We start from the raw sequence: 26,836 nt of genomic DNA, 5'->3' as shown, positions 1-26,836 counted from the left end.
TGCTGCCAGCATGCCTGGCCCAAGCAGCAGTGCTTGGCTCCCCTTGCATGGGCATCTTGTGTAGCCAGTCATCCAGAACCAATCATAGCACCTAAGGACCAACACGTTTTGAATAGACATGAGGGTGATGGCGCCAGTTGTGAAATGTGGCTTTGGTGGTAATGTGTGTGCAGTCAGTATGAAGTCCCTCAATGCTTCTTTTTTTAATATTTATTTTTTAGGTGTAGATGCACACAACACAATGCCTTTATTTTTATATGGTGCTGAGAATCGAACCCGGGTCCCGCCTGTGCTAGGCGAGCGCTCTACCGCTGAGCCACAATCCCAGCCCTCAATGCTTCTTTTATTATAAATTTATCAAGGACTTGGTCTAGAATAGCTGGTGTTTGAAGATGTCCCTGTTCTTTGTTATTCATGTCTTTTAAAACTGGTTGTCTTTTGTATGATGTTGATATGGTTACAACAAATTTCAATACTTAATAGAGAGGCTTACAGTTCTGCTGAGTCCAAAAGTGATACATGCTCATTAGGAAAAGTTTGAAATGAATAGTAAAACCAAAAGATGAAAATCAATACTCATTGTCTCAGCCCTAAAGACAGCTACTGTTAACATTTTGGTTTACTTCCTTATAATCCTTTTTGTTTTTGTTAAATTTTATTACATAAATAACTCATGTTCACTTTAGAAAAAGATGGAAAATTGAGGCATGGTAATAAAACAACAGTGACCCATTACACCAATTGGAGACAGTAGTCTTATTCTGGTGAATTTTCTCTTTATCTTTTTTTTTCCTGTAGGAATATTGTATACATAATCATGTGTCCTTTTTCACCTAATATTTTTTTTTCAAGAATATCTCCCATCTTGTCCTATATTATTAAGTATAATTTGAGTGGTTATATAGTATTTCATCTTAATATACCCATAATTTATTTGTAAATCCTTTCTAGGGGAACATTTAGATGTTTTTGATTATCCCCTATTACAGTGTTATAAGAAAATTCCTGTATATTCATTGATAAGTATTTGTCAATATAGGTTAATATAGATAGATAGCTATTAAATAAATACTGTGTAACAGGTGGTAACTTTCACATAATATTTAGCTTAATTTTACCCATGAAATTACACTGACAAAAAGGATAAACATTTTTAAAGCTTTTAATAAATAATGCCAAATTTCTTTCAGGAAATTTGTACCAGTTTATATTCTGATTTACAGTGATTGACCTGTACATTTACTAGACCTTCACTAATATTGATTTTAATCTTTAAAATGTAATCTTTGCTAATATGAGCAGTGAAAGTTGCATCTCATTACTTTTTTTTTTTTGAGGGTATTAGACTCAGAGGCACTTGACCACTGAGTCACATCCCCAGCCCTATTTTGTATGTTATTTAGAGACAGGGTCTCATTGAATTCCTTAGAGCCTTACTTTTGCTGAGGCTGGCTTTGAGCTCGTGATCCTCCTGCCTCAGCCTCTTGAGCCCCTGGGATTACAGGTGTGTGCCACCGCCCCTGGCTTCATTATTACATTTTGATCATGGTGAGGTTGATCCTGTTGTCATATACTTCTTTGTCTCTGTGTTTCATCTTTTGGTGATTTCCTGTTCAAATTCTCTGCTTGTGTTCCACTGAGCATCTGCCTTGTATTGCTTCATGAGAGGTTTGGGTCTGGATTTGGTTGGAGCTTGTTTTCTTGCAGAAAGGATGTCTCTCCTTCCCCTGTACAGAGCTCTGGAGTCCATCAGACCTGGGTTTCAATCCTGTCTCTCCCCATCATGGGCTGAACAATCGCATGTGGTTCCCTGATCTCTCAGAATTAATTCTTCGAGAACTAAATGAAACATCCCTCACCTGCACAAAATAAAAGCCGGGTGTGTGATTTCTGCTGCTACAGTTTTGGTGTTATTTTTGTTGTGACCCTGCACTGAATATTTTTTCAGAAAAAGATTGTCTCACACTGTACAACTAAGGTTTGTTCAGATCCTAAAGCCTGTAAAACTTGCCTGCAGTAACCAAAGCTCAGAAAAACGAAGTGAAATCACTTAAGTTTTTATTATTATTATTTCTCATGTAGGAAAAAGATACATGAAAGGAAACAAGCCATTTCCCTTTTATTTAAGAGGAATCTGTAGGACTGTTCCTGGAGTCAGGACACAACTCAGACCAGCATCTTCGACCTGGGACACAGGAAGACCCTGAGACACATCACAAGGTGAATCATCTTGCTCACACTGTGCTTGCCAGGGCAGGCCAGTGGACAAGTCCATTTGAGAAAGGGTTTCAGTAGTTCAGGGTGGAAACAGAAAGCATCATCTGGTTAATCTTTAAGTTATTTCCTTAAACACATCTGCCATATCACCAGTGCTCTGGATCATTCATGTGGTTTTTGCTTCTTTTGGCAGCCTGGCACTGTGGGCAGGAGGGATGGGTGTGAGCCTGCCCTGCCCTCTTTGTCCCACTGGGACAATTTTTCTTTTATTTGCTGAGTCACTGAAGCAACAAAGCATGAGTAGAGACACTCGGCTCTGGAGTTGGGCCTACCTGAGTTCCAAACCCTGTTCTGCCCCCTCCCAGCTGTGCCATCTTGGACAAGTTGCTTCACCTCCCTGACTCATGTCGTTTTCTACACAGAGTTAATAACAGTGTGTTTCCCAGAAGGCCATTTAAGGATGTAATGAGATATGTCTCGGCTAGCACTGTCCTGGGCACCCGTTTGTTGCCCAGTAAGTGGGAAGTGGTCCAAGTTCTGCAACTGCAAAGGGCCAATTGTCTCCTGTCCACCTCCACTTGGCAGCAGCACAGTCTGCAGTGTGACCCAGACTTCTCACAGCTGTCTCCACCTAGCACATCCCAAACCAGGGGCTCCTGCTTGGATGGTGGAGGACAAAAAGGCCCCTCTTCTCCAGCCATCACGCAGGCTTGCTCCCAGTGAGTGGGTGGATTTTTCACTCCCAGAGGCTGTGCAGTTCACAGACTGGGTGTCACCCCCATGTCTAGACAGTCAGGAAATCCCCATGGTTGTTCCCTCAGCCCACCAGGGCTGCTCAGCCTGACTCCTTACCCCCACATCCCTCCATCAGCACAGCCCCTGCAGGTACATCTGGGATTTAGCCCCTCTCCGCTGGTGCTGAGGCTGAGCTGCATCTCCTCATTCTCGACTGTGACAGTTGTCTCCTTACTCACCTGCCCCACCTTCATCCACAGGTGTGTGTGCATACACACACACACACACACACACACACACACACACACACACTCACTGTCTCCTCTCACCACAGTAGCAGTCAGACTGAAAACCTGAGTGGGACCAGGTACTCCGCTCAGAGCCCAAGCTGGTCCTCACAGGGCTCTGCCAGGCCCTCCCTGGCCCTGTGACTGCTCCTGCCTCCTCAGCTTTCCCTCTCACCCGTTGCTGTCCCGGGCCTCCGCCCCACTGCCCTCTGCCTGCAAACACCTGCATCTTCCTCTTGCCTCCTCACACATTGCCACCTCGGGACCTTCCTGGTTGTCCTTGTCCCTGTTGCCCAGCACTGTCATTGGTTATTGCCTTGGCTTGCCATCCTCACCAGCATGTGTATCAAATGAGGTTAAGGACTTTTGTCCCCCCACCCCATCTCCAGGGCAGCCATGGAGAACAGTGCCTGGCACTTGGTTCTCTCAGCAAATATTTGTTAAGAGATTAGCGAGTGATCGTGGGCCAGCACGCTAACAGTGTCTTCATTATTACAAAATCATCTCAAATTGAAATTTGGCTGCCACACGCAGTTTGTGGTGGAAATTTACTCAAATTACCAACCCTTTCACCACAGACCTGGCACTGGGTTGCTTTAAAACTTGGGGGTAGTGGGACACAAGGTGCCCCCAGTGCTGCTCAGCCCTGTGTGGCTGTTGTCACCCCACAGCCCTCTTTCACTCTGGTGGTGCAGCCCCACCCTGGCAGCAGCTGTCAGCGTCCCCTCCTGTGGGCTCCATCTCCATAGGGAAATCACTGTCCTTTGCTTTCTCCATCTCATCTCCCTGAGCAACCCCAAATTCTGTTATTCATCACCGCTGACGTAACTTCCTCATTATCCTAGTCCAAGCTTTCCCTAAAGGATATTTCTCTCTCTCTCTCTGTCTCTCTTAGTAAAACAAAAGGGTTGGGTTGACTTATTCCATTCACCTTTCAAATTGTTAGGAGTCCGGCAGAGCTTCCTGCTGCAGAACGCTGGCCTCAGGGGTGTCCTTCAGCCCTCTCCCCAACTCCTCTCCCCAACCTGCCTTGCCAGCTCTTCAGTTTTAAGTTCCTCATGCCCCCTGTGGAACCCCTGTCCTCACCATCTGTGAGCTGCTTCCTCCCTAAGTTTCAAGTCTGGATTTGCATCTTTGGCACCAACTCTTCCACAGCCTCCTGCCTCTCCTTTTTAACCAGCATGGGGGCGTCCATTTAGTGACCATGGTTGGCTAAACATGCCAAGCACTTTTCATCATTCATCTTCCCAACAACCCATGGAGGGAAAGGTAATTGCAGCTCCTAGAGAGTCACCTGACTTGCCCAGGACACACAGCCATTAAGTGGCAGAGCTCGGATTGGAACCCAGCTGGGATTGCACTGCTCACCACCCCATCCCACTGCTCCTCATGTACCCAGAGTCCTCGAATTCTTTTGTCCATATTGCCCCCTGCTGTTCCTGATCTGGGGGGGAGAATCCACTAGCCTGAGGTGCCAGAAAGGCTACACCCCTAGGCATCCAACCCTGGATCTGCACCTGGGCCCGACCTCACCTGAGGCCTTACTGCTTGGCAGTGCCCTCCTATACTTCTTCCTGGTCTGTTCTCAGGGCCTGTCCCCTCTTTATAATTGACCTAGAGGTGAATGCCTTGCCAGATGAGACCCTTCAGTATTCCTTTTCTCCACTGCTGAATAGTTTTCCTACTTTCCCTATGTTCTCCAAGGTGTGTGCCTTTCTTCCAAGTCTTGACCCTCCTTGGTCCACCCACTGCTGCCCACCCTAGCTTATCCGCAGCTCCCACCCAGAAACAGAGCACACTTCAGGGGCCTTCCTAACCTGCTCTCTCTCACACCAGCATCTCCCCTTTGCCACTAAACAACAGCAGTGCATTTTCTGTTTCCTTTAGAACAAGATACTGTTTTTCAGAATTTTCTTCAACTTGAGGCAGTAAGTTTTTGGTGAAAAGATTGCTCTTCCCAGAGTCTTTAGGACCAGGTTGTCTTTTCTTACTCTAGCATTTAAAAGCAAAAACAAACAAAAAACAATAAACAGAAAACAGAGTCAGGCTTATGTGTCTTCAATTAACAGGTCCTAGAGTATGACATGTCAGTCCTTTTTGGTGTTGAACAGGTTTGTTCCTGTGCACTCTTTGGATGCAGGGGCATGACGAAGCTGAGGGTCAGGAAAAGAGTTTTTGCCTTGTGTGGGCTCCTTCCCACTAAGGTGGCAGGGCAGAAGGAATATGGCAGAGAACTCAACCATCCAGCCAAGTCCTGTAGCCCCAAATGCAATCATTTGTCTGATGTGATACAGAAATGTGTACGTCTCCTCATGCCAGGCCCTGGGCTGGGCGCCAGGGTGCAGAAGAGAGTGAGGCCTGACCCCTGCTCAGGGAGGGGCTACACCTGGGATCTGTCTTTGTAGCTTCAGATCCATTGTCATCCTCCAGGTAATGCAGACAAACCCCAGGGCCCAAGCTGGAGGGAAGACTCTTAGAGAAGAGCCCTGATTCCAGATGCCTGGGGAACAGGCTGAGTGTATAAGGTGCTGAGAGGCAGGGGTGACACCTGACCCAAGAGCATGCATGGGGCAGAGACTCTTCAGAGAAAAGTGGAACAGGAACCTCAGAGCTTGGGCTGTTTCAGAGGAGCCAGTAAAGACATCAGCAGGGAAAGGGAGGCAGGGTCCCAGAAGAGAAGACCTTTAATCCTGAATGGCTTTGCAGAGCTGAGTTCCTCTCAGTGTGCCACATTGATCCCTTGGCCGTTAGATCAAAAAATGTGTGTATGTGTATACTTGGGGAATGAGAAACTTGATTGTCTCTGAATGTCATACTCCATAGTCATCTTTAAAGGTCCAAGAAGCCCTGCAGAAAAGGAACCTGACTATTTAATCCAGTTTTCTCCATATTTAGAAGGCCTCTGCTTCCTCCCCACCCACATATCATTAATTCCCATGGAATTAGTGTTCCAAGGAAGACCTTTGGTAAGCGTTGGTTTGAAGAAGTTTGAAATCCCTAGAATTTTGATGGAAGTCATACCACATAATGGAAAAGTATGGTTTTAATTAAAACCTGGGCTTAAATCCTCAAAAATCCTAGAAAATCATCAGTTTTGGTAAAGTTACTTACCTTCTGGGGCTTAGTTTCCTCATCAGTAAAACAGGAGTGATAACATTAGCTATCTTATAAAGCTATTGTGATGGTTAATGAGAGAATCGTAACAGTTCCCACTTACGAGAGGGCTTCTCGTAGACTAGACACCGTGCTAAACACTGTTATATCTCTCTGTTCACATCACTCGGGGCAGGTAATGTTATCATACTTATTGTACAGGTCAGAGGCTGGGTGTTGTGCCCAATGTCACACTGCTGGTACATATTGGACCTAAGAGTTGAATGCCAGGTGAAGTCAGGATTTGAAACCCAACCATCATCTCCCATCAACACGCCCTCAACCACTGTTGGCTGGAACATACAAGCACTAAGTAGTATCATTGCTTGTTTTAGGATGGTTCCTGGGTGTTTTGCGGGGGCAGGGAGGGAAGGGTTGGTGGTTCCTGAGACTCCATGTCACTCTGAAGTCCTTTTCCTCAAACCTGTGAAAAGAGTCATCTCCTTGATTTGATGTCCACACAGTTGCTTCCATTAGGACCATTGTGTTTGCTCTGCCTTCAGTTTGGGCAGTTGCTTAGCTGTCAGTTGAATGGTGACCACTCCCACTTGTACCATCAGTGCGTCTATATCCAGGACCAAGAGTCCTCCCAGAATTCCAGTGGGACCATAGCTTCTTCTCACTCCTGTACTTCCATGAGAGATGTGGAAAGGTTAAGAAGACATTTCTTTTCTCATTCAGCAAACACCGCTGGAGTTCCTTGCTGGGCTGGGTGCATGTCCTTGGGGAACTTACAGCCTAGTCTATTTCATGATTCGTCATTAGACCTCCGAGTCCCTCTATCTACCCTCTGTGACTGAGGCCGGAACTCTATGGCCTTTCCTCCATCAACTGCATTGTTTGATTCACAAAGTGCTCAGATTCACAAACCCTGTGAGATCTCAACCATCCAGCCAAGTCCTGTAGCCCCAAATGCAATCATTTATCTGATTTGTTTGCTTTCAGGGTCCCCAAGCACCTCAAGCTACCAGTAGGATTGGGTATACAAGTGCCACAAATAGGGCTGTCCCCTAAGCCCCTGACAGCCTGTGCTTCGCAGCCTCCTCTGCTCAGAACACTCTCCTGACATCCCTCCAGTCCATCAGGCAAACACCTGCAACATCTGATCCCAGGTTCATCTACTCCCTGGTCCCTTTTGCTTCCACTGCTGCCCTCCCCACGTGCACACACACACACACACACACACACAAGCCAGCCAGTAAGCTGATTATTTCCTCATCTGTTCTGCTCATGTGTCCTGCACACGCCCCACGCTAGGAAAAAGCACTCCTTTCTTAAGACCCTTGACTGCCACCTGCTGGAGATATGTCATAAGGGCTCAACAGATCTTTGCCACTTACAAATGCACAGGACCCTGCTGGAGTGGGGTAGTGTGTCCTCACAGTGGCACAGCCCTGCCTATTGTCTTGCTGGTGCTGTCACATGTTTATATAAACATTCATCTCTCCAGTGGCACTGAGGCCATCTTGAACGTATGGACTGTGGATTGCTCCCTGGGTCCTCATTGCCTTAGCTTCTGCTGATCTGGGTACAAACACCTACTACCTCAGGTTCAGAACATCCATGTACTGCAAAGCAAGACAACTAAACTGCCCCATGGAGCATCAAGAGGGTCTTGCAAAGGGGACAGAACCCCACCAGCCTCCTGCCTCTGCTCAGAGGCCACCATCATCTGAACAGATGAGAGCAGCTCAGCCTTCATTCCCTTAGCAAGCTAGGGAAAATGTGACCAAGGCCTCCGCTGGCTCTCTGGTCAAGGAAAGGAAAGCAGTATTTCCAGAGCATGTCCCGCACCCAGGGCCAGCTCCTTGAAAGCTTTGGGAATGCAGAGATGGCAACACATGGCCCCCGGACAGCCTGGGGTTTGTGGAGAAGTAGACCAGACAGGATAGTCATACTGTCGATTTACTATTAACCACATTTCTCTAAGCCATGCCCTGTTAGGAAACCACATCTCTGAAAGCTGTCAGTCACCCTAGTAACACCATGAGGTTGCACACAGTGTCTTAGCAGAACTCCATCTAACTCACACTGCAGGTGGCACTGGAGGAGAAGAGGAGTTGGGCTTCCGTTGGGGTCCCATTTTAAAAAGAGAGGAACTGGGCTGAGTGAGGGCTGACTATTTCCCTCTTTGCCCCAGCTGCCAGCCACCTCAGAGAGAAAATCTATGTGCTCAGTTCCTACAGTTTTCCTGAACCTGAATTTCTTCTTCTTACAATTTCCCCTCATTTCTTCCCCAGGAATGCTTGTTTTTAGTGTTTGTTTTGTTTTTGTGTTTGTATTTTACTTTTGGGGTGGTTTTTGGAGACAGGATTGGCAGCAGCATGGTGGTTAGGAGCGTCAGCAGTGAAGCCAAGCACACCAGGGTTTCAATCCCCATGAGCCATTTTAAGCAAGATAACTCCTTCTCCAGTCCTTGCTTCCTCATCTGGAAAGTGGGAGTAAGGACACAGTATACAGATTGTCCTGGGTACAGCCCTTTGCTTCAGTCAGCTTTTTTGCCACTGTGACTGAAAGACCTGATAGGAACAATTTTAAGAGGAAAAGTTTATTGGGGAACTCATGGTTTCAGAGGTCTCAGTCCATGGACAGCTGGCTCCATTCCTCAGGAGTCAAGGTGAAGCTAAACCTCATGGTCAAAGAGTGTGGCAGAGGAAAGTAGCTCACATGATGATCAGGAAGCAGACAGAGACAGACTCCACTCACCAGATACATAATATATTCCCCAAAACCACACCCCCAAGACCCACCTCCTCCAGCCAAACCTACCTTCAGTTACCACTCAATTAATCTCCATTAGGGTGTTAATTCACTGACTAGATTAAGGCTCTCATCTCCTCTAAACCTTCTTGCACTGTCTCACAATGAGCTTTTGGGGGATACCTCACATTCAAACTGTAACACTTTCCTCCCAAATCAGGCTTGATCTGGCCCTGGGCTCCTAGTCTTTATTTCCTTCTTTCTATGTGTGTCAGCTACTTTCCAATGAATTGTATAGTGGTTATAACTAAGTGACCAACTATTCCAGTTTTGGGGGACAGAAGGATTTCCTGGGGCAGACTTTCAGTGCTCAAATAGGAAGGTCTGAAGCAAACAGACAAGTTGATCACTGTCTTCATCCATTTGTGATGCTATAGATAAATATCACAGACTGGGTAATTTATAAAGAAAAGAAATTTGTTTCTCCATTGTTCTGGAAGCTGGGAAGTCTGATAGCAAGGTGCTGGCATAGGTGAGGGCCTTTGTTTTATGTCATCCCATGGTGGAAGGCAGAAGGAAAAGAGAGCAAGAGGGGGCTGAACTGAGTTTTAAAACAAGCCCACTTGTGAGGGCAGAGCCCCCATGACCTGGTTACCTCCCACCAGCCCCCTCCTCCCCCTACTGCTGCATTGGAGATTAAATTTCCAACACATGAAGTTTGAGGAACATATTCAAACTGTAGCAGACACTCTCATAATAGGCAACCTCAACATCTTGGTTGCTGTCTGCCCAAGAGCTTGACTGCGGGGTAGGGGCGGGGGAGGGAGGCTCTGCCTAGGAAACTGCCAGTCTCATGAGGCTGTCACTTCTGCTTTTAATCATTGATCAGAACAGATGGCAAGGCCAGGCCCGCCCCCCCCCCCACCACCACCACCAGGGTGCAGCACAGAATCTTCCCACAAGATGGAGCAGCTAATCACATGAATGTGAAGGCAGTTGACCCAGGTCCCCTTTCTCTTCCTTCAGCCTATGAGGTGCTGGACCAGGAACCTAGGAAAAGAGACAGGTGTCTGCTCTGGACGGAAGGTCTTGGATGTGGTCGGCTTCCTATACACATGGTGGGGTAGGTTTCAGAAGGGACGGCAGCCTTGCCCTCCCCTGCTCAGGGGAATAGCTGAGTCTTCTTTTGGTACCTACTAGTGGGTGACGCCCTTGCCTTGAGCTTCTCAGCAGCTGTGACATCTCTGCAGGAGCAGACAGGCTATAACTCCTCCTCTGGCTGCCTGCTCTTTAGGGTAGATCCATGAAATCCCTTCCCTGTGCTCAGAGGAGTAGGGGCTGAGGTGAGAGAGGCTGCCCCCGGCCCCTGCGTTCTTCCCAGGCACACTGCACAAGGCCCTCTGTGCCCTGCTTTCTGTCTGTCCAGCAGGCCTCACCACCTGCCCTCCCAACACCTTTGGGAAGCTCTGACTCAGAAGTGGGCATGCATGTGCCTCCTGACCACAGGCAGGCTCTCCTGAGAGTGTCCTCACTTGTGCCACTTGCATTGCTGCACCATGGTGGCCCTCTGAACGCACTTCCAGCAAGGTTCCCTCTCGCAGGCGCCTAATGCTTCTGGAGCCCCCTCCTTGACTCAAATCCCTTTTGAAAGTGTAGCTGGGGGTCTTTTGTTTGTTTTGTTTGCAGCGCTGGGGATTGAACCCAGAGCCTCCTGTGCTAGGGAAGTACTTTGACTCTGAGCTACATCCCCAGACATTTCAAAAAGTTTTATTTTGAGACAGGATCTCACTAAGTTGCTGCCTCTAATTTACAATCCTACTGCCTCAGCCTCCCAAATAGCTGAGATTATAGGCGTGTGCCACCATACTCAGCTTGTTTTGTTTTAATTATTGTTCTTAGATCTAAGAACACCTTCTTGAAGGGAAAGAATTTTCTAAAGTGAATGTCAAGTATCACAGCAGGTTCAGCTTCCTCACCTTGATTAAGATCCTAAGAAAGTCCTTCTTGACTTTTATTTTATACAGATAGTGCCAAAACCTGTGTTAGCATTTATTCTTATAATTTCAATAAAGTAAATTTGAGTATTGAAAAAAATTAATCAATGTAAGACATTTCCTGTGGAGTTTGGTGCTGAAGACTTAGTAGAACCTTCATCTGAGTTTCAGGAAAATGGGCAAGGGGATGAGGTATGGGCATGTTCAGTGACTGCCCCTGGAGTGAGGCTGGGACCTTGGAGGGGAGGCTTTTATAACTAGGACCCTGCTACATGAGGATCAGAACCCTCTGCAGGGAGAGAAGTGAAAGGAAAGCAGTTCCCCAGCGACGGGAGCTAAAGGGAGCCACACCCACAAACAGGTGCAGCCTACAGAGAGGGAAGCCAGTACCCCTACAACCCTCTCAGTGTTAGTATGGCTGGGCTGGGGCAGCAAGGGGAGGTGGGCTACAGATTGAGCAAGGCCTAAGGGTTCCTGCTGGGGAGTTTGGGAATTATCTGGAAGACCTGAGAAGGAGCAGCGAGGCCACCAAAATGTTCTAAGTAAGGGGGAGGGTTCCTGTCTCTGAACACAGTGGGCAGAGTTGGTACTAGAGAGGGGGCAGCCAACAGAGGCAGTGACAGGAGAGAGGGAGGTGGCTGGACCATCCCTCAGAGGGCTGTGGAGTTCTGGGTGTGGGAGGGAGAAGGAGGATGCCCAGAGAGGTGCTGAGTAGCTGATTTGGGGGCTGGGAATGGCATGCCACTCGGAGAGGGTGGAATTGCACACGTGAAGTCTGGGGACTTTTTATCTGTTTGCCACTTCTTTACCAACTGAGGCTCCACGGTTTCATGTTGTGTTATTTGCACATGTCTAGACTGGAGTCAACAGAGTTGGACTGAAAGACTCTGAATCAGATTGCAAAGAGGACTAAATCAGGAGGGCAGCAGCAGATCTCTTCCTAGTTCTAGTCCACTTGAAGATCCAGTAATGATCAAGACAGAGGTCATGCTCCGAAGACTGTAAGAATTAGCTGGCAGAATGTGAAATGCCAAAATTTCTGCTTCAGAAGGTCAGGAAAGCCCCATCTAAAGTCTAAATCTTGCTTTTTTCAGGCAGAGCAGGCATGGATCAGGAGGACTGGGAGGCCCTTTCTTCCTTTTAGATCAGTTCTTTCCAGATGCAGGAATCTGCCATGTAGGTCAGAGGGCAGTGAGGGCCCCTTGTTCTTCAAGGGAGGGATGGAGGGCACCACTGACACTTGGCTGATCTGAGCCCTTTGCAGAATTTCTTTCTGTCTTAGCTTCATGTGTGCTGTGCCCAGACAGGCTTGGGGTTCATGGACGTTTTCTTAAATGTATCAGCTGGCTTCCTGTTATTAGTTTCAGATGGCCTTGCTGGCATTTTTTGTGGCTTAATGTTTTCTGTCATCTTCCATTGTTCCTGGTCTTGGGTTCAGGTGACTGCCTTCTCTAATGCAAATGCTGAACAATGTCTTTACCAGTGAATATAGCTCCTGGAAGCCAACCATTCTCTAGCTGTGTGACCTTGACTAATTTCTTTGTCTCTCTGTGCCTCAATCTCTTTGTAAAATGGAGAAAACCATAGTATGTACCTCCTTGGTGATTTTCAGGTTTAAATGCATTAATCCACATAAGACAATAAGGATGGTACTTTATGCAAAAGAACACTCTAGTGTTTGCTATTATTACTTAACTCAGTAGGAGAAAAATAAAGCTCAATTACCTTCCTTTCCTTAAGAACATGTCTAAGAATCCATTTTTAGTACTTGGAAGGCATTGTTTTTCACAGAAAATGTCTCCTGCCAGGTTCCTTCATGTATTCTCAGCTTAGGTTTAACAGGGAGCTGAGGATGGCCACGAAGCTGGCCAGCGAGTGCATCTGGAGCGTGGCGATAGACGGACAGTGAGCCTGTCCTGCAGTGCTCTCCTGACTCCCTGAGCTGATTTTCAAATTCATTTATTCCAAAGTGACCTGTCTGGGTTTTCTTTTCCTGTGGTTGTCCCTGTAGGTTTTTGGAAGAAGTTGACTGCCTGAGAGGAAATTACAAAAACATGAAAATCGCTTTGAGGTGACCGACAAGTTCAGCAGCCCCTTGCTCCTCCCAGGCTGGCACTGAGGTTGAGAGCTGTCACTTCAGGTAATAAGTAAGTCCCTAACCCCAGCCCCGTGACTGTGATCATTGCTAGCTCGCATTTGCTTGGCTGTTCAAAAATAGGGGGTGGAGGACACCAGTGGCACCTGTGTCTGGCATGTGGCCTAGGAGCCAGGGCTCTTTAAGTCCCCAAGGCCTGGCGGGTGAGTGCTGTACTCATTCTGAGCCCTGCTTCTGTAAATGTTAGCAAGAGCGATGACAATAGTGGCAGCCCCTCAACAGGGTTAGTGGTATTAAGTGTAGTTATCAAGTTCTTCCTGAGGGATGAATTAGAGAGAAAGGCCAAGAAATCTCTGAAAATTAAGGTTAAAAAGAGGAAAAAGATGCATTCTACTAGATATTAAAATGTATTCTAAAGCCTCCCTCTTAGCAATGTGTTACTAAATGGAAAGAACTAAATCATGAGAACAGAGGAGAAAGTCTAGAAATACATGACAAATCAATAGAAGTAGCATTTTTCAATTATTGGTAAGACGATCTATGGTCTGATAAATAGTATACCCAGAGGGAAATAAGAAATCCTAACTTTAACTAGTATACCAAAATAATTTCCAAACAGATTAAATTTGTAGATAAAAAAATAAAATTAAAAGCTTGGTATGATGGAGTACACCTGTAATCCCAGCAACTTGGGAGACTAAGGAGGATCACAAGTTCAAGGCCAGCTTCAGCAATTTAGCAAGACCCTGCCTCAAAATAAAAAAGGGGGCTGGGGCTGTAGCTCAGTGGTAGAGCGCCTGCCTCGAATAATAAAGATATTATGTCCAACTACAACTAAAAATAATTTTTTAAAAATTATTATTTTTTTTAAAGAGAGAGAGATTTTTTTAATTTTTTTTTTTTTTTTTTTAGTTTTAGGTGGACACAACATCTTTATTTTATTTTATTTTTTTAATGTGGTGCTGAGGATCGAACCCAGCACCCCGTGCATGCCAGGCGAGCATGCTACTGCTTGAGCCACATCCCCAGCCCCCCTAAAAAATTATTTTTAAAAATAAAAAGGGCTAGAGACAAAGTTCAGCGGTACAGTGCCCCTGGGTTCAATTTCCAATGTTGCAACAAAGGGAATAAAATTATATAAAAGTATTAGTAGAAAGAGTATTTGTATTAATTTCAGGTAAGAAAACATTTTTAAAACATGTCACTTTGAGCACTACACACAAATATCATAAACATGGTTAAAAGGAAAATAAGTATTTGCAACATCTATGATGAACAAAGGACTAGTGTTCCTAACGTGCACACCCTAACATTCCATTGGCTGATGGGACACTGCTATGTGCTAACTCTTTGGTGTTCTAGCACCAAAGAGGCAAAGCCAGAAATCAAGCCAAAGTGCTCTCTGGGCACTTTCAGCCTAGTGGAGAGGACAGCCTGTAAAGAAAGAAAGAAGGGAATTGTTGTAGGTGAAGTCTGGATGAGGGCTGGGTTAGGGTGGGGGATAGATTTCAGCAGGGGCAGGTTGGCAGGGCTCATGTTATACGGCTATTCAGGCTTCACTGATGAAGTGACTGAGCAGAAATGGAGAAGGGAAGGCAGCTGAAATCTAAGGTTCAGCAATAGGTTGTGCTGATGAACTAGATGTAGGCTGTAGAAGAAAGGAGTCAGGGAGGCCTCCAGACTTGGGGCCTGATGACCAGCGGGAAGTACCACATACTGACCCAGGAATGGCTGAAAGCTTGGTGTGGGAAGAACTGGGTTTTGGTGGTAGATGTTTCGGTTCTCAGTCTCTGTTGCATATTCAAATGGAGATTGATTGGTTATCAAACCTGGATGGCTGGTTAACAAACTTGAATTCGGGGCAACCTCCAGGCTGCAGATAGACATTTTTGGAGTTATCAGAGTATGTCTAGTAGTTGAAACCATGACATGAGGCAGGTGGAGCCCCTAGAGAGTGAATGCAGACAGAGAAGACCCACAACCTGTGGGACTCTCATTTAGAGGTGAGGAAGTTGAGAAAAAAAGCTAAAGATAATGAAAAGGAGTGAACACTGAAGTAGAAGGAGAATCACGAGAAGGTGGCATCTCCCAAGTCAAGAGACTGATGAGGAGAGAGCAGCTCTGCAGGTCACGGCTGGAGGGTCAAGGAGGGAGGGCCATTGGATCTAGCTATCTGGAGGCACTGGGGAACCCAGATAGGGCTGTTTGAATGTGATGATAGGCACAACAGCCTGATCTGAGTTAAGTCATAGAGAGTCAAACCAAAAAAACTGGAGACATAGAAAATGGAATAATAGCTAAAGGAGGATAGTGTTCAAAAGTTTGTTTTTCCCAAGATAGGAGTTATATAACATGAATGTTTAACCAAATGGGAATAGTCCAGTAGTGTAGGGAAAGTGGATGATGCTGGATTGGGCTCAGGTCAGGGTTCTGGAATGATGGTCTTGGGTAAGTGAGAGAGGCAGAATTGGATCAGGAGTCAGGGCAAAGGGATCCTCAACACCAGCATCTAGGTGGCTGGTGCATGTGGTCCTGGCATCTTTTCTCAGTTAAATAAGAAGCAAAGTTATCAGGACTCAGGGTGTGGTTCACTGGTAGAATGCTAGCCGGTATACGTGAGGCCCTGGTCCCAGCACTGCCAAAATAAAAAAAATAAAATAAAAAAGCAAAGCTATGGGCTGAGAGTGAGGACCAGGGAGATGTTAGAAGTTTGAAGAAAAGAGAAAGTATGAAGTCTTTGATAGCAGAGGGGAGAGTAAACGCTCAGGGAGTGAAGGCTGCCAGCAGCCCTGCAGGTATCTGAGATGTACATTTTCTCTTGTCGTATCCAGGGGCGCAGGTGAAAACGGGATGGAAGGCCATCATGGTAGAGAAGTGGAGCATGAGTAGACACAGGGGAAGACAGAAATATCTATAAACATAGGACAAGAAAAACAATGACCTCCCCCCTTTCAAGATGGCAAGAGCTTTTGGGGGATAGAAATTATTTGAGCTTTCCAGGAACTCAGGGTTTCAGTGGGTTCTACAATGTACAATGTAGGTACCCTTTTGGCCCATCAGCCCCACTTTTATAAATTTATTCCAAGAGATAATAGCTCAAATGCACAGAGATACATGCACAGAGATGTTCACTCTGCAGTGCTTATAAATGTGAAAAGTTGGCAAACCCAACCAGAAGGGACAGGTTGACTAACCCTCCTGTATCACAGTGATAGTGGAAGGCAAGACTCACACTTATCTTCTTGTTTTTCAGATGAGGGAACTTGGGCCTAGAGGGAAGGAGTGACAGCTCCAGTCAGATCCCCTGGAGCTGAGAGCCCTGACTGCCTGCAGGGCCCAGCCTCTTCAACTGGGTCTGGAGTTGGAGTTCCTTAGAAGGTACTTCTCATCCTTTTTTGTGGGCCAACTTACTATGTACTTATAAAATACAAATTCTCAAAATACTTTGCATATTTGTTTATGACACCTATATTTTATTATGCAAGGGAAGGGTGGATATAAAAGGACATTGGGGAGACAGGACAGACTTTGCCTGTGCTGAGGATAGAGAAGAACCACATTGACTCGCCCAAGTAGAATTTTCTTGTATTTTCTGCTTTCCTACAGTTTTTTTGTAAGTCGTAACAAAAACACAAAGATAACAAGTATCATGTTCATTTGTTATATTGATCATATATTTATTGATTAGAAGGAAATAAAATAGGAGTGGCAGAGGATATACAGGACACAGGTTGTCTCCTAGTCCCTGGTTTCCGGTATAGTTCTTCCATGGCCCGCCCAATTCAGGACCTAGAGAAGTCACCCAGCTTGTCTGGGCTTTTGTCTTTACCAGAAAAATGAGAAGATGAGCCTAAATTACCTACAAAACTTTTAAAATAAATGAGATGATCTTTCCATTCTGCTATGTGCCTGTCCAGGGCTGACTGGGTTAGATATGTTAGTGCCAGAAACCAGCCCCAGTGTCTCTCACCGCCGTCCAGGACCTCCACCACTTGACATCAATGCCCACTTGTAACTATTCCAGAGCTCCCAATGGCGGACCAGAGAATGGACATTTCCTCGACAATCAGTGACTTCATGTCCCCAGGCCCCACCGACCTACTCTCCAGCTCCCTTGGCACCAGTGGTGTGGATTGCAACCGCAAGCGGAAAGGCAGCTCCACTGACTACCAGTAAGGCCTCTGGGCTCGTTTTCCTCTTGCTAAACTTGGCATCAGTGGATGGGTGTGGAGATTTTAGGGCCAGCCCCCATTTCTCTCGGGAGAAGGGACGGGAAGGAAAGGTCCAACTCTAGTGCCGTGCAGTTGGTTTGGGCTTTATATTCTCCTGGATTGCAAGCAAGGAGGGAGGCTCTGGCACTGCTGAGGTGTCTACATCCCCCTCCCATCCCCAGATTATTCCACATTAAGGAAAAAAGAACAGCCTTCACGCCAAATTCTGCCTTTTACTGCTTTCCCCCTGTTCCTTTGCTCCTTCGAGCAGGAGGGCTGAGTCTATGGATGTAATCTCAGGGGTTTCAAAGAGAGCTCTCCCAAGGCCTCTCTTGAGGAAGATAGCAAGTACCAGGTGCTTAATTAATGTGTGTGGAATGGATGAGTGGAGGTCATCTCTGCAAACAGCTAGGAACATTGACATTGTCCTTAAACATTACTTTAATTAGTATGTACCTATTATGTTAAATAGTATTTCTGTTTCTTTTTAGACTTGATGACTTTTCTTTTGAGTAAGTAAATTTTCCCACTCTCCGTCCACTCTTCTGCATCTGTACGAACTCCTAGGGAGGAAGGCAGCATACATAGAACATTTCAAAGGCACATTACATTTTGCTGAGGCAACTGCGTGGGATCTTACCCAAATGTCCACTTAAGAGGTTTTCTTTTGTTTAATGAGGGAAAATCTCCAAGGAGGTATCCCCCCTACAGCAGATGTCCTTTCTGCTGAAGTTCACAGGTCGAATTTGGGGAGCACAATGGCTGGAGGTCAGATGCCCACTAGGAGATGCTATGATTAATATGTAAGTTATCCCAGATCATTGAGAGAGCCAACGCCCAGGGGATGGAGAGTGGGTGTGAGGACTGAGGGGATTCTTCCGTAGCACTAACTCCCCAACAGAGACCGGGACATTTTTCGTGAACCCTTTGTCTCAGGCAAGTGCCAATGGAGCCACTGACATGTTCTAAGACCTCTGTTACCTGGACCTGTGGTTTCCAACCTTGTCACCACCCAATACCCTTCCGGTTTTCCTCAGGACCCCCATTTGCAAACCTGCTGTCATTCGTGGAGACTCAGTCACTTAAGCAACCATATCCCTTTCCCTGCTGTTTTCCTATGCTAAGACCATGATCATCTCCTCATCTGAAACAGTCAGCCTGACCTGAGTGACACATACAATTTCAGGGAAAAGGAGGGGGCTTGTTTTCTGATGAGGCCTGTGTGATTTCCTCTGTGTCCTAAGGCCTCTGGAGTAACTTTGCCTTGAGGGACACAGGGCACTCGCTGGGATCCACTGTTCTAGAATACCGCTGATTTTGACCCAGCATTCCTAAGACTAGTTCACATTGTTAGGAGGGTCATAATCCCTCCTTCTTATGGGGTAAAGGAAAAAGGAGAGAAACCCAAGTGACAGTCAGTGCCCACCTGTTAAACATATGGGCCGGAGAAGGTTCGACCTGACCCCCAGGAGAGTTTGGAACTCTTTCCTCAGGGAATTGCAATCTATTTTTATTGAACCACAAAATGCCATGAAACTTGGATTTCTGGGGTCTGTGAAAGCGAGGCAGATCCTTGTTGTGATCCTAGGCTCCACACTCCCCTCCACTCCAACTCCACAAGCCTCAGGGTTCCCACCTAGTTGAAAGTATAACGTTTGGTAGCAGTGCCTTTGGAACGCTGCCTGGGGCTCTGCTCAGTACTCCTTTGTCAGTGCTTCATTAGTCCCTCCTCACCTACCCCGCACCAGGTAGATATATATGCACACATATCTTTGATGCTTGATATGTTTTGCAAATGAAATAAGCTCCATTTATCCAGAATGACTAGGGAATGAAGTGTTAATAGGCACTTGGATACTCTGGCTAAGAGTTTCCATAAACATGTGTATTCCCAATTTTGAAACAGTGAGAATATGGTAGAATATATTTAACACATAAACTCTATTGAGACTTTTGTTTGATAATGTCAAAATCCAGACCAGGTTTTGCAGCAGGTTCAACTTAATTTTTTTTTTTTTTTTTTTTTGGTCTTATTCATCATTCATGTATACTCTAGCTATTTGAGCTCTCAAATTGTTTGGTTTCTGGATAAATGAGAGCCTTCTGTGCTGTGATCAGAAGCCATTCTGTATGTCTTTATTAACATGCAGTCACGTCCTCTTGTTTTTGCAGAGAAAGCATGGACACAGACAAAGATGACCCTCATGGAAGGTACCATGAACCTAGTAATTTGAACTTTAGTGTCCTTATAGCCATTTTCTTTGCACGATTACATGTTCTATTACTTGGGGCATGTTCTACCTTGTCTCAATTGGAAATAAGCAGAAGGTCATGAGCCTCTGGGCTCAAGACTGTCTCCCTCCACCCCAGTCCCCAATGTGGCTAACAATCAGGAGTCCTCGTGTGTCTGTGGAGAGGTTACGGGGATCTTGCAGGAAGGAAAATGGAAAGGTGTAACTTTGCCGCACATCTGCTGGGGGTTGCATTTCCATCTTTCTCTTTCTTTTTTCCAGGTTAGAATATACAGAGCATCAGGGAAGGATCAAGAATGCAAGGTGAGCTTGGGCCCTTGTTTTGTCTAGACTGCTCTGGTCCTGGCTGCATAGAGGGTGGCTGAAGAGGCTCTGTGCAGTTGCTCCCTGTCTGCAGAGTCTTCTGGGCACTGGCACATCCTTAGGGACATTGAGAGGAGGTAGTGGGCCTTGGTTGAATGTAGTCTTCTGCTGTCTATTGCCTCCAGACTGAGCTGGACTTCACTTATTGCCATCTAAGCATATTTAACCTGCAGAAAATTAGTCTAGGCTAGTTTTTCCCACCTCCAGAAGGTTACTCCTTCCTGACCGAGGGCCCTCCAGAGGAGACATGACTCAGTGACCCATCCCATCCCTGGGCTGCGCCCTGCCTCCCACGGGAGCCCTTATGACACAGTAAATTGCATCTGAAGGCCAGACCTAGGGCACATCCTGCTCCCTTGAGTAGGTCTTAACTTGGTCCTCCCTGCCTCCAGCCATACTTATTGACCTCTTCTCATTGGGCCCTCAAGCTTCCCTGCCATCAGTACCAGGGCCATCTGCGCCTGTATAATGACACAGAAGTAGGGGCCTGCAGAAAGTAGCTAACTTTTTAAGTCCACTGCGACTTCTAGCCTTTCCCTTGCAGACCAGACTTTGCAGGAGGTCCCACCCTCTGTAGCTACATATCCATTGTTGGTGTACTTCCTTAGGAGGACAATTACAAATGGCAGGGAAGTGTCTTCCTGCCAAGGTGGGTGGCCACTCCCAGGAGGGAGTAGTGTGACATCCCTCAGAGAAGCTTGGGGACTGGTGTGGGGTAGCATCTGCTGTACCTAGATGGGCCCTGGTTGATCCAAGGATGGCAGTGTTGATACAGGCCCCTCAGTCAATGATTCTCAGACAAGAAAGAAGCGATGCCCTCTGCAGGCCACACAGCAGGCTCTGCGTAGGCCTCAGAGGCACCCACTAGGGGACGTGGGGCACTCGCTGTGGCTGTTCTGGGTGTTTAATCCTGTTAAACCTCCACCTCCATTCTTCCCTCTTTCCACCCCCATCTCAAAATCCAATTTTATAGATATTGAGAGGAAAAGCAATGAGGAGAAATTAACAATTCAGTTTACTGTGAAAGGGAAATTCTTTTTCTTAATTCTAAGGATAAGATGAGCCTAAAAAAAACTAATTCTGACATGACAGTGAAACCATTTTGGGGTGACTTTAGTAGAAAAGTATAATTTGAATAATTTTGCAAATTCTAAATTTACCTGTTAGATGAATAATGAAAACAGTTACAACTCATTTATTTTTGTCATCGTTTCCTTGCTGCTTGCACATGTTTTATAAGAAATCATTTTTCATCTTGTTCAGGGAAGCTCACAGTCAGATTGAAAAGAGGCGTCGGGATAAAATGAACAGTTTTATTGATGAATTGGCTTCTTTGGTACCAACGTGTAATGCGATGTCCAGGAAATTAGATAAACTGACCGTGCTAAGGATGGCCGTTCAGCACATGAAAACATTAAGAGGTGAGACCCTGGGCTTTATTGTCCTTTACGTCCTTGCCCACAAACGATACCTAGAAGTTCCTGAGTCCCTCAAGAAAATGGTGATTACTTGCAAATGTGTAGCCCTGTGTAATGTGCCTTTGCTTTTTGGAAATAGATAATGATGCCAAAGAAGCAATTATTGAGTATATGTGGGTACTGAGATGCAGTTTTGCAATCAGACTTCAGCTGTAAGCTTTGCATACCTCTCTGAATGCACATGTTGCTGAGCTTTTGCGTATCAGAGGGCACAACTGATATCCCATCTTACATGTGCATGTATTGGGTCCCACCCTTGCACTTATAAAGATCAGAAATGTGGGTGCACACAGTGATGCAGAAAAGTCAGTTTCAGTTCTTAAGAGAAACATTTAACATGACTTCTTTGAAGAGTGAGTCACTGGTTGATAGATAGTTCTTGCTAAGTTTTATTGTCAGGAATGAACACTGATGATATTTTCATCTTCCTGGAATTTTCCCGAACTAGATTGACTCTTTATGAGGGAGGCAGTATTTTCCTTCTTTGCTGAGTGTGGGGAGGGTGAGAAAACAGAGGCAGAAAAGTGGAAGTGACTTATCCAAACCACAGGAGAATCTGAAATATATCAGGCATTTTAGTGAATGCTGTTCCTGGAATTTTCCATAGTTAGACTTGGACTATTAAATGAAATTGGAAAGTGGGTACTCAGTCATATCTGACATGTGTGGTAAAAGAGTCCCATCTAATATTTGATGAGGCCACCAGAAATAAGAAGTAGTTGTTTTTGTTTGTTTGTTTGTTTCTGATTTTTTATCGTTATTCCAAAAGAGATGAATGTTGTATCTTAGGCTTGAAGAATGCATTCAAAAATTCATTTTAGCAAAGATGATATAGGTTATTACGAACTAAATTAAATTGGAAGGGAAAAACGTAGAAAAGTTCAAGGTATAATAGAGCTGCTTCATTTTATTCCTTTGCTATCCTACACATGGTTCTGAAGCTTCCAAGTCATTTACTGCTGGCATTTTTCTGTTATTTTTCTCCTGAAAAATACCAGATTAACAGCCTTTTAAACACAGTCTTGTCCCCTTTCAGTCCTGGGCACTGGAGCTGCACTGTGATAGTAGCTAAGCTCATTAACTACCCCCACCAAGAGGAGCACATGCTCAGGGACCTCTGTAGTTCATTGCTCAGGGCCTGGGTGACCGGACTGTTTCTCGGGAAGGAACATTTAGAGTGGTGACTTGACGGACTGATAGACAACTCCCAATATGGAGCTTGGGAGGTGGGAACCCTCCCAGGAGCCTCTACCAGTTTGCAAAATTAAAAACTTCCTCCTATTATCTCTTGGTGTTCCCCATAAGAAAAGCACGCTTGTTAAAGCTCATGCCGGCCACATTGTTCTCTTTCCAAGGGAGTTCTCCTTGGCATGGTAAGATTCTGCCTAAAACCAGATCTAGCCCTGTCTCATTGAAGTAAAAAGAAGACAAAATGTAAATCCTAGCTAGTAGGGTCTAGGCTTCATCCAGAAGGTTTGAGGTAGTGAAGTAGAGTGAGATACTGTCTGAACATAAAATCTATCAACTATTCCTCTTTCTTCCTCCTAGGTGCCACCAATCCATATACAGAAGCAAACTATAAACCAACGTTTCTATCAGATGATGAATTGAAACACCTCATTCTCAGGGTAGGTCATAGCTATGGAATTATTTTCCACAACATTGATTTTTATAAATTTAGAGTGAGTGCCTGCATGTGGGGAGTTGGTGTCAACACTGAGTTCTTTAGGATCCTAGTCCTCAGGTCTCTACTGCCATCTTATTGTTTGGGCAGACTTCATGTTCCTTCCACAGAACCTTTCGCCTCTGTTCTGACATTGCTTAAGCAAAAATGGAAGGTCTGTGCTATTGTGATTTTAACCCAGGAGAGGCCGGATTTTGTTAAAAATAGGAGAGAATAAGAGTCACATTTCTGCATCAAGGTTTTAGAAAGGGGACTAAAACTGATGACAGTTGAAACTTTCTCTTGTCTTGATATAACCACTGGCACAAAAATGTCCACCTAAATCTTTATACCAAAATCCATCAAAACAACAAAACACCAAGAGGAAAATGAAAGAGGCACATGCTTTCCTCTGCTTGACTTTGGTGCTCTGTCTTGCTCAGTCTCTGCACACAGATGATTGAGATGGTGCCATGGGGACTTGCTGACTTTCAGGGTGAGGTCTGCACAAAGCTCCAAGGCATGTTGCTGGATAGAGTAAGATCAACTTGAAAATTGAAGGGAACGAAATGGAAAGACATGTCCTCTTGCATACTGTAAAATGAGAAATAGAAAAAATGTTAAAGGAAGGATGTCTGCCTCCTCCTTACACACAGCCAGGGCCAGCCTTCCCCATCCAGCCACCTACAGCATCTGGCCCCCATCTTTCAGATGCCATCAGGTGCATTCTGGGTGGTATGGCAGTAGACTGTCTCCCATCGTTCAGTAGAAGTTTACAAAACCCCTGGATAGAGGGCAGCCCAGCTGGATCTTTGGATCACTGCTATCCATTTTCAACTCAAGCTAGCTTCAGACGCTCTGTAAGTCTGGCCCATAACACATCATAGAATTCTCTCTTCATTCCCTCATGATGCGCTCTATTAAGCAGGAAAGCTTTCAGCTGCAAGGAACCATGGATATGATAAATAAATGCAGATGTTTTTCTCAAATGTAAGTGGTTCCACATAGGTTCTGTGGAGGTTACTGTGTTGGTTATTGAGGTCAGCAGGAACCAGGCTCTTTTATGGGGTTGGGGAGGCTTTAGACTATCTTTCCTTTTTATCAGGAAAGGATATGCCTTCCCAGACGATTTCATGTCTAGAAATATGTCACTTGGTCACCCCTAGCTGTAGGGCAGGGTGCAGACAGAAGCAAGTATACAGATTTCCTACTATACATGATGAAGCTAAGCAGAGAGAAGGACATGGGAGCAGGAACTGACCCCCCAAAAGTATCTGCCATAACACTGTCCAAAGCCACATCCATTTGTTAGATTTCCCTGCACGAGTGGCTCACACAACCCAGCTCATCACTTAGGCTGATGTCTGGTTGGCCTGAGGTTGAGTGGTGTCATAGAAGTCACCTTATTACTGCCACATTTTGGGCAGCTTCAATACTGCTCCTTCCTAGTTCTCTTGTACATGAAATAATGTTAAGTGAGGCTTTTTACATCTTGTACAGATGCAGTTTGTGTCTGAACTTAGGACTTCTCTTTTATCTCTGCATTCTATTTTTTGGATGGCTATACTATACTATCCAGCTTGTCATTAACAACCCTTTGAATCTTTATGTGACATGTGGTCTGCTAGGCATGCCTCTGTGCCCTTAATGCTCTTTTATTCACCAATTGAGCAAGCATTTTTGTATCTTTGCTGGTTATATGGTACCGTGGGCAAGCATTTTTATTCACTAATTGGGCAAGCATTTTTGTATCTTTGCTGGTTAATGGTACCGTGCCAGGAACATCCAAATCAGTGGGGCTTCAGGTGGGGCTCAGGTTTCCTAGCAAGAGAGTGATGGTCCTTTGGCTACTACTCCCAGGACAGTTATTCAGATATCCAACTCGCCCCTACCTCCTCGTCCTTTCCATAAAGCTTTGTTCTCAGGGAGGTTCTCACTGAAGTAAAAGTTAAACTAGGTCTGAGCATCTCTGGAGCTGCTGTCCGGGCTGCCTTCATAGACATTTGACCTGTGCAGTCACCTAGGGCCCCTGCTTGCTTGAATGCTCTGTTGTCCACCTTGAAAAGCTTGATTTTTTGAACAAGGATATCTGCATTTTCATTTTGTATTAGACCCCTCAAATTATGTCACTGGCTCCGATTAGCATATTAAGAATTTGAAAATTTTTAGGGCAAAAAAAAGTGTGTGTGTGTGTGTGTGTGTGTGTGTGTGTGTAATGTTCCTTTTGAAATGTCACATTTAATAATTTTTTGTTGCTGCTTTTGAAAATAATTTCCTATCAGATGCCTGCATTGATCAGGGTCTAGAACAAGGATTATACTCCTATTCAAGCTGAGCTCCTCCTTGGACTTTTCTTCTACTCCTCTGTTTCGTACACCTCATGGGCTCTGTCTTCCCTGGTGAAGCTTGTTTCACCTCAATGGCACATATCAGTGGCTGTGAAATACTGTCCAACCCCTTAACACTTAACACTGCCAGGTGTCCAGTAGCCAGAAATTTACTCCATAGAAAGCAGACTCCACTCAAGTGATGTCAGATCAGACCCATTAGTCAGCAGGTAGTAGACTTCCACTAGTGCCAATCTGACTAACCACTCTCTTTATCTAGTGCTTTCAAAATATCTTTTAAAAACTGTGTCATGGTCAGTCAGCCTGACCAGCTTATAATGTCTAGATACTCTACGAAAATGAGGCAGATGCTACCAGGACCTCTGTGCCACTTACTCACTAGTATCATGTTCCCCAAGGAGGCCTGCCCTGACTGTCCTTGTATACTTTGGAGCTAGTAGTGTTCTCCCAACCCCTGCTCTTCAGCTGTCCCCTAGGGCTCAGCTCCTGCACCTGGGATCTGTTTGCTAGAGTGCCGCAGAGTGGGACTGCGTGGAGCCTCCCCTGCATGGACTGCTGTCACTGGCCTTCACAACCCACTCACTCTCCCCTGGATATGTTGAAATCCTCTTTGCTGATGCCTTAGTTCAGGCCTGACTGCCCAGTATTCCCACCAGGATGTCTCAGTCACCTTTTTCCCAGACCCCTTTTGTACCAAATAACCACATCCGTGAAAGCCCTTTTCCTATGAGATATCAGATTGTCTGCAAGATGAATAAGGAAGTTATGAGGGCCCTATTTTTTGACAGAATGAGGCTTCCAGCAGATGGTGCTTGGAAAGTTACTTCCCCTTTACTATCGTCCTTTGCCCCTGGGTCAGCTTAGGGACCTGACTTAGGGAAGGATCCTCCCCAAAGTCCTCTGGCTGGGTGGCCTGCCAGGCTCTCCTGGCAGTAATGATTCTGTTTCCCTTTCACTCCCTCCTTCTAGCCCACACCGTTCTTTTACCTTCTGGAGCATGAATTCATTTCCTAGTTCTTTGAATTAAACTATATCCCAAAGGCCCTTTTGTAGAAAAGAGAACAGCATTTCTCTAGCTTCTTGTAAAGAACTGACTGAAGACTTGTGAATAACGTAAGCAATGAACCCACTGTGCATTAGGAGAGCAGAGTCTTAAAGGCAAGGGTGTGATGGAGTAGGAAGCACTCTCCTTGTCACCAGAAGACCCTTGCACACACAGACGGAATAGCCTATGCTCTCGGGCACTGTAGCTTTGGCATCCACCTGCATCAGTCACTCTGCCAAACATCCCATCTCCGTACCTGTCTTTGTTGGCATCAAAGATTTTTTACCTGTATTTA

At 45.6% G+C, this 26,836-nt stretch overlaps 1 protein-coding gene across 10 annotated transcripts in view; it reads left to right on the top strand.

Moving 5' to 3' along the window:
* Positions 1-26,836, top strand: part of Bmal1 (basic helix-loop-helix ARNT like 1) — a 99,956-nt gene that overhangs the window by 51,621 nt on the left and 21,499 nt on the right. For 2 of the 10 annotated variants that reach the window (XM_027942282.3, XM_027942276.2), the window contains exons 3-9: positions 13,098-13,226; positions 16,435-16,559; positions 17,206-17,353; positions 19,565-19,603; positions 19,906-19,947; positions 21,271-21,428; positions 23,034-23,113. In XM_027942282.3, the coding sequence (XP_027798083.1) occupies positions 17,214-17,353; positions 19,565-19,603; positions 19,906-19,947; positions 21,271-21,428; positions 23,034-23,113 (459 nt within the window). In that variant the 5' untranslated portion in view covers positions 13,098-13,226; positions 16,435-16,559; positions 17,206-17,213. Of the gene's footprint in view, positions 1-2,098; positions 2,221-7,410; positions 7,505-11,564; positions 11,629-13,097; positions 13,234-16,434; positions 16,560-17,205; positions 17,354-18,106; positions 18,196-19,564; positions 19,604-19,905; positions 19,948-21,270; positions 21,429-23,033; positions 23,114-26,836 lie in introns of those variants that run through there. The other 8 variants (XM_027942284.2, XM_027942283.3, XM_027942279.3 and 5 more) reach the window with 7 other exon arrangements.

Source organism: Marmota flaviventris, chromosome 9 (assembly GCF_047511675.1).
Source record: "Marmota flaviventris isolate mMarFla1 chromosome 9, mMarFla1.hap1, whole genome shotgun sequence".
Classification (NCBI taxonomy): domain Eukaryota; kingdom Metazoa; phylum Chordata; class Mammalia; order Rodentia; family Sciuridae; genus Marmota; species Marmota flaviventris.
This window is presented reverse-complemented; position numbering and strand designations above follow the sequence as displayed.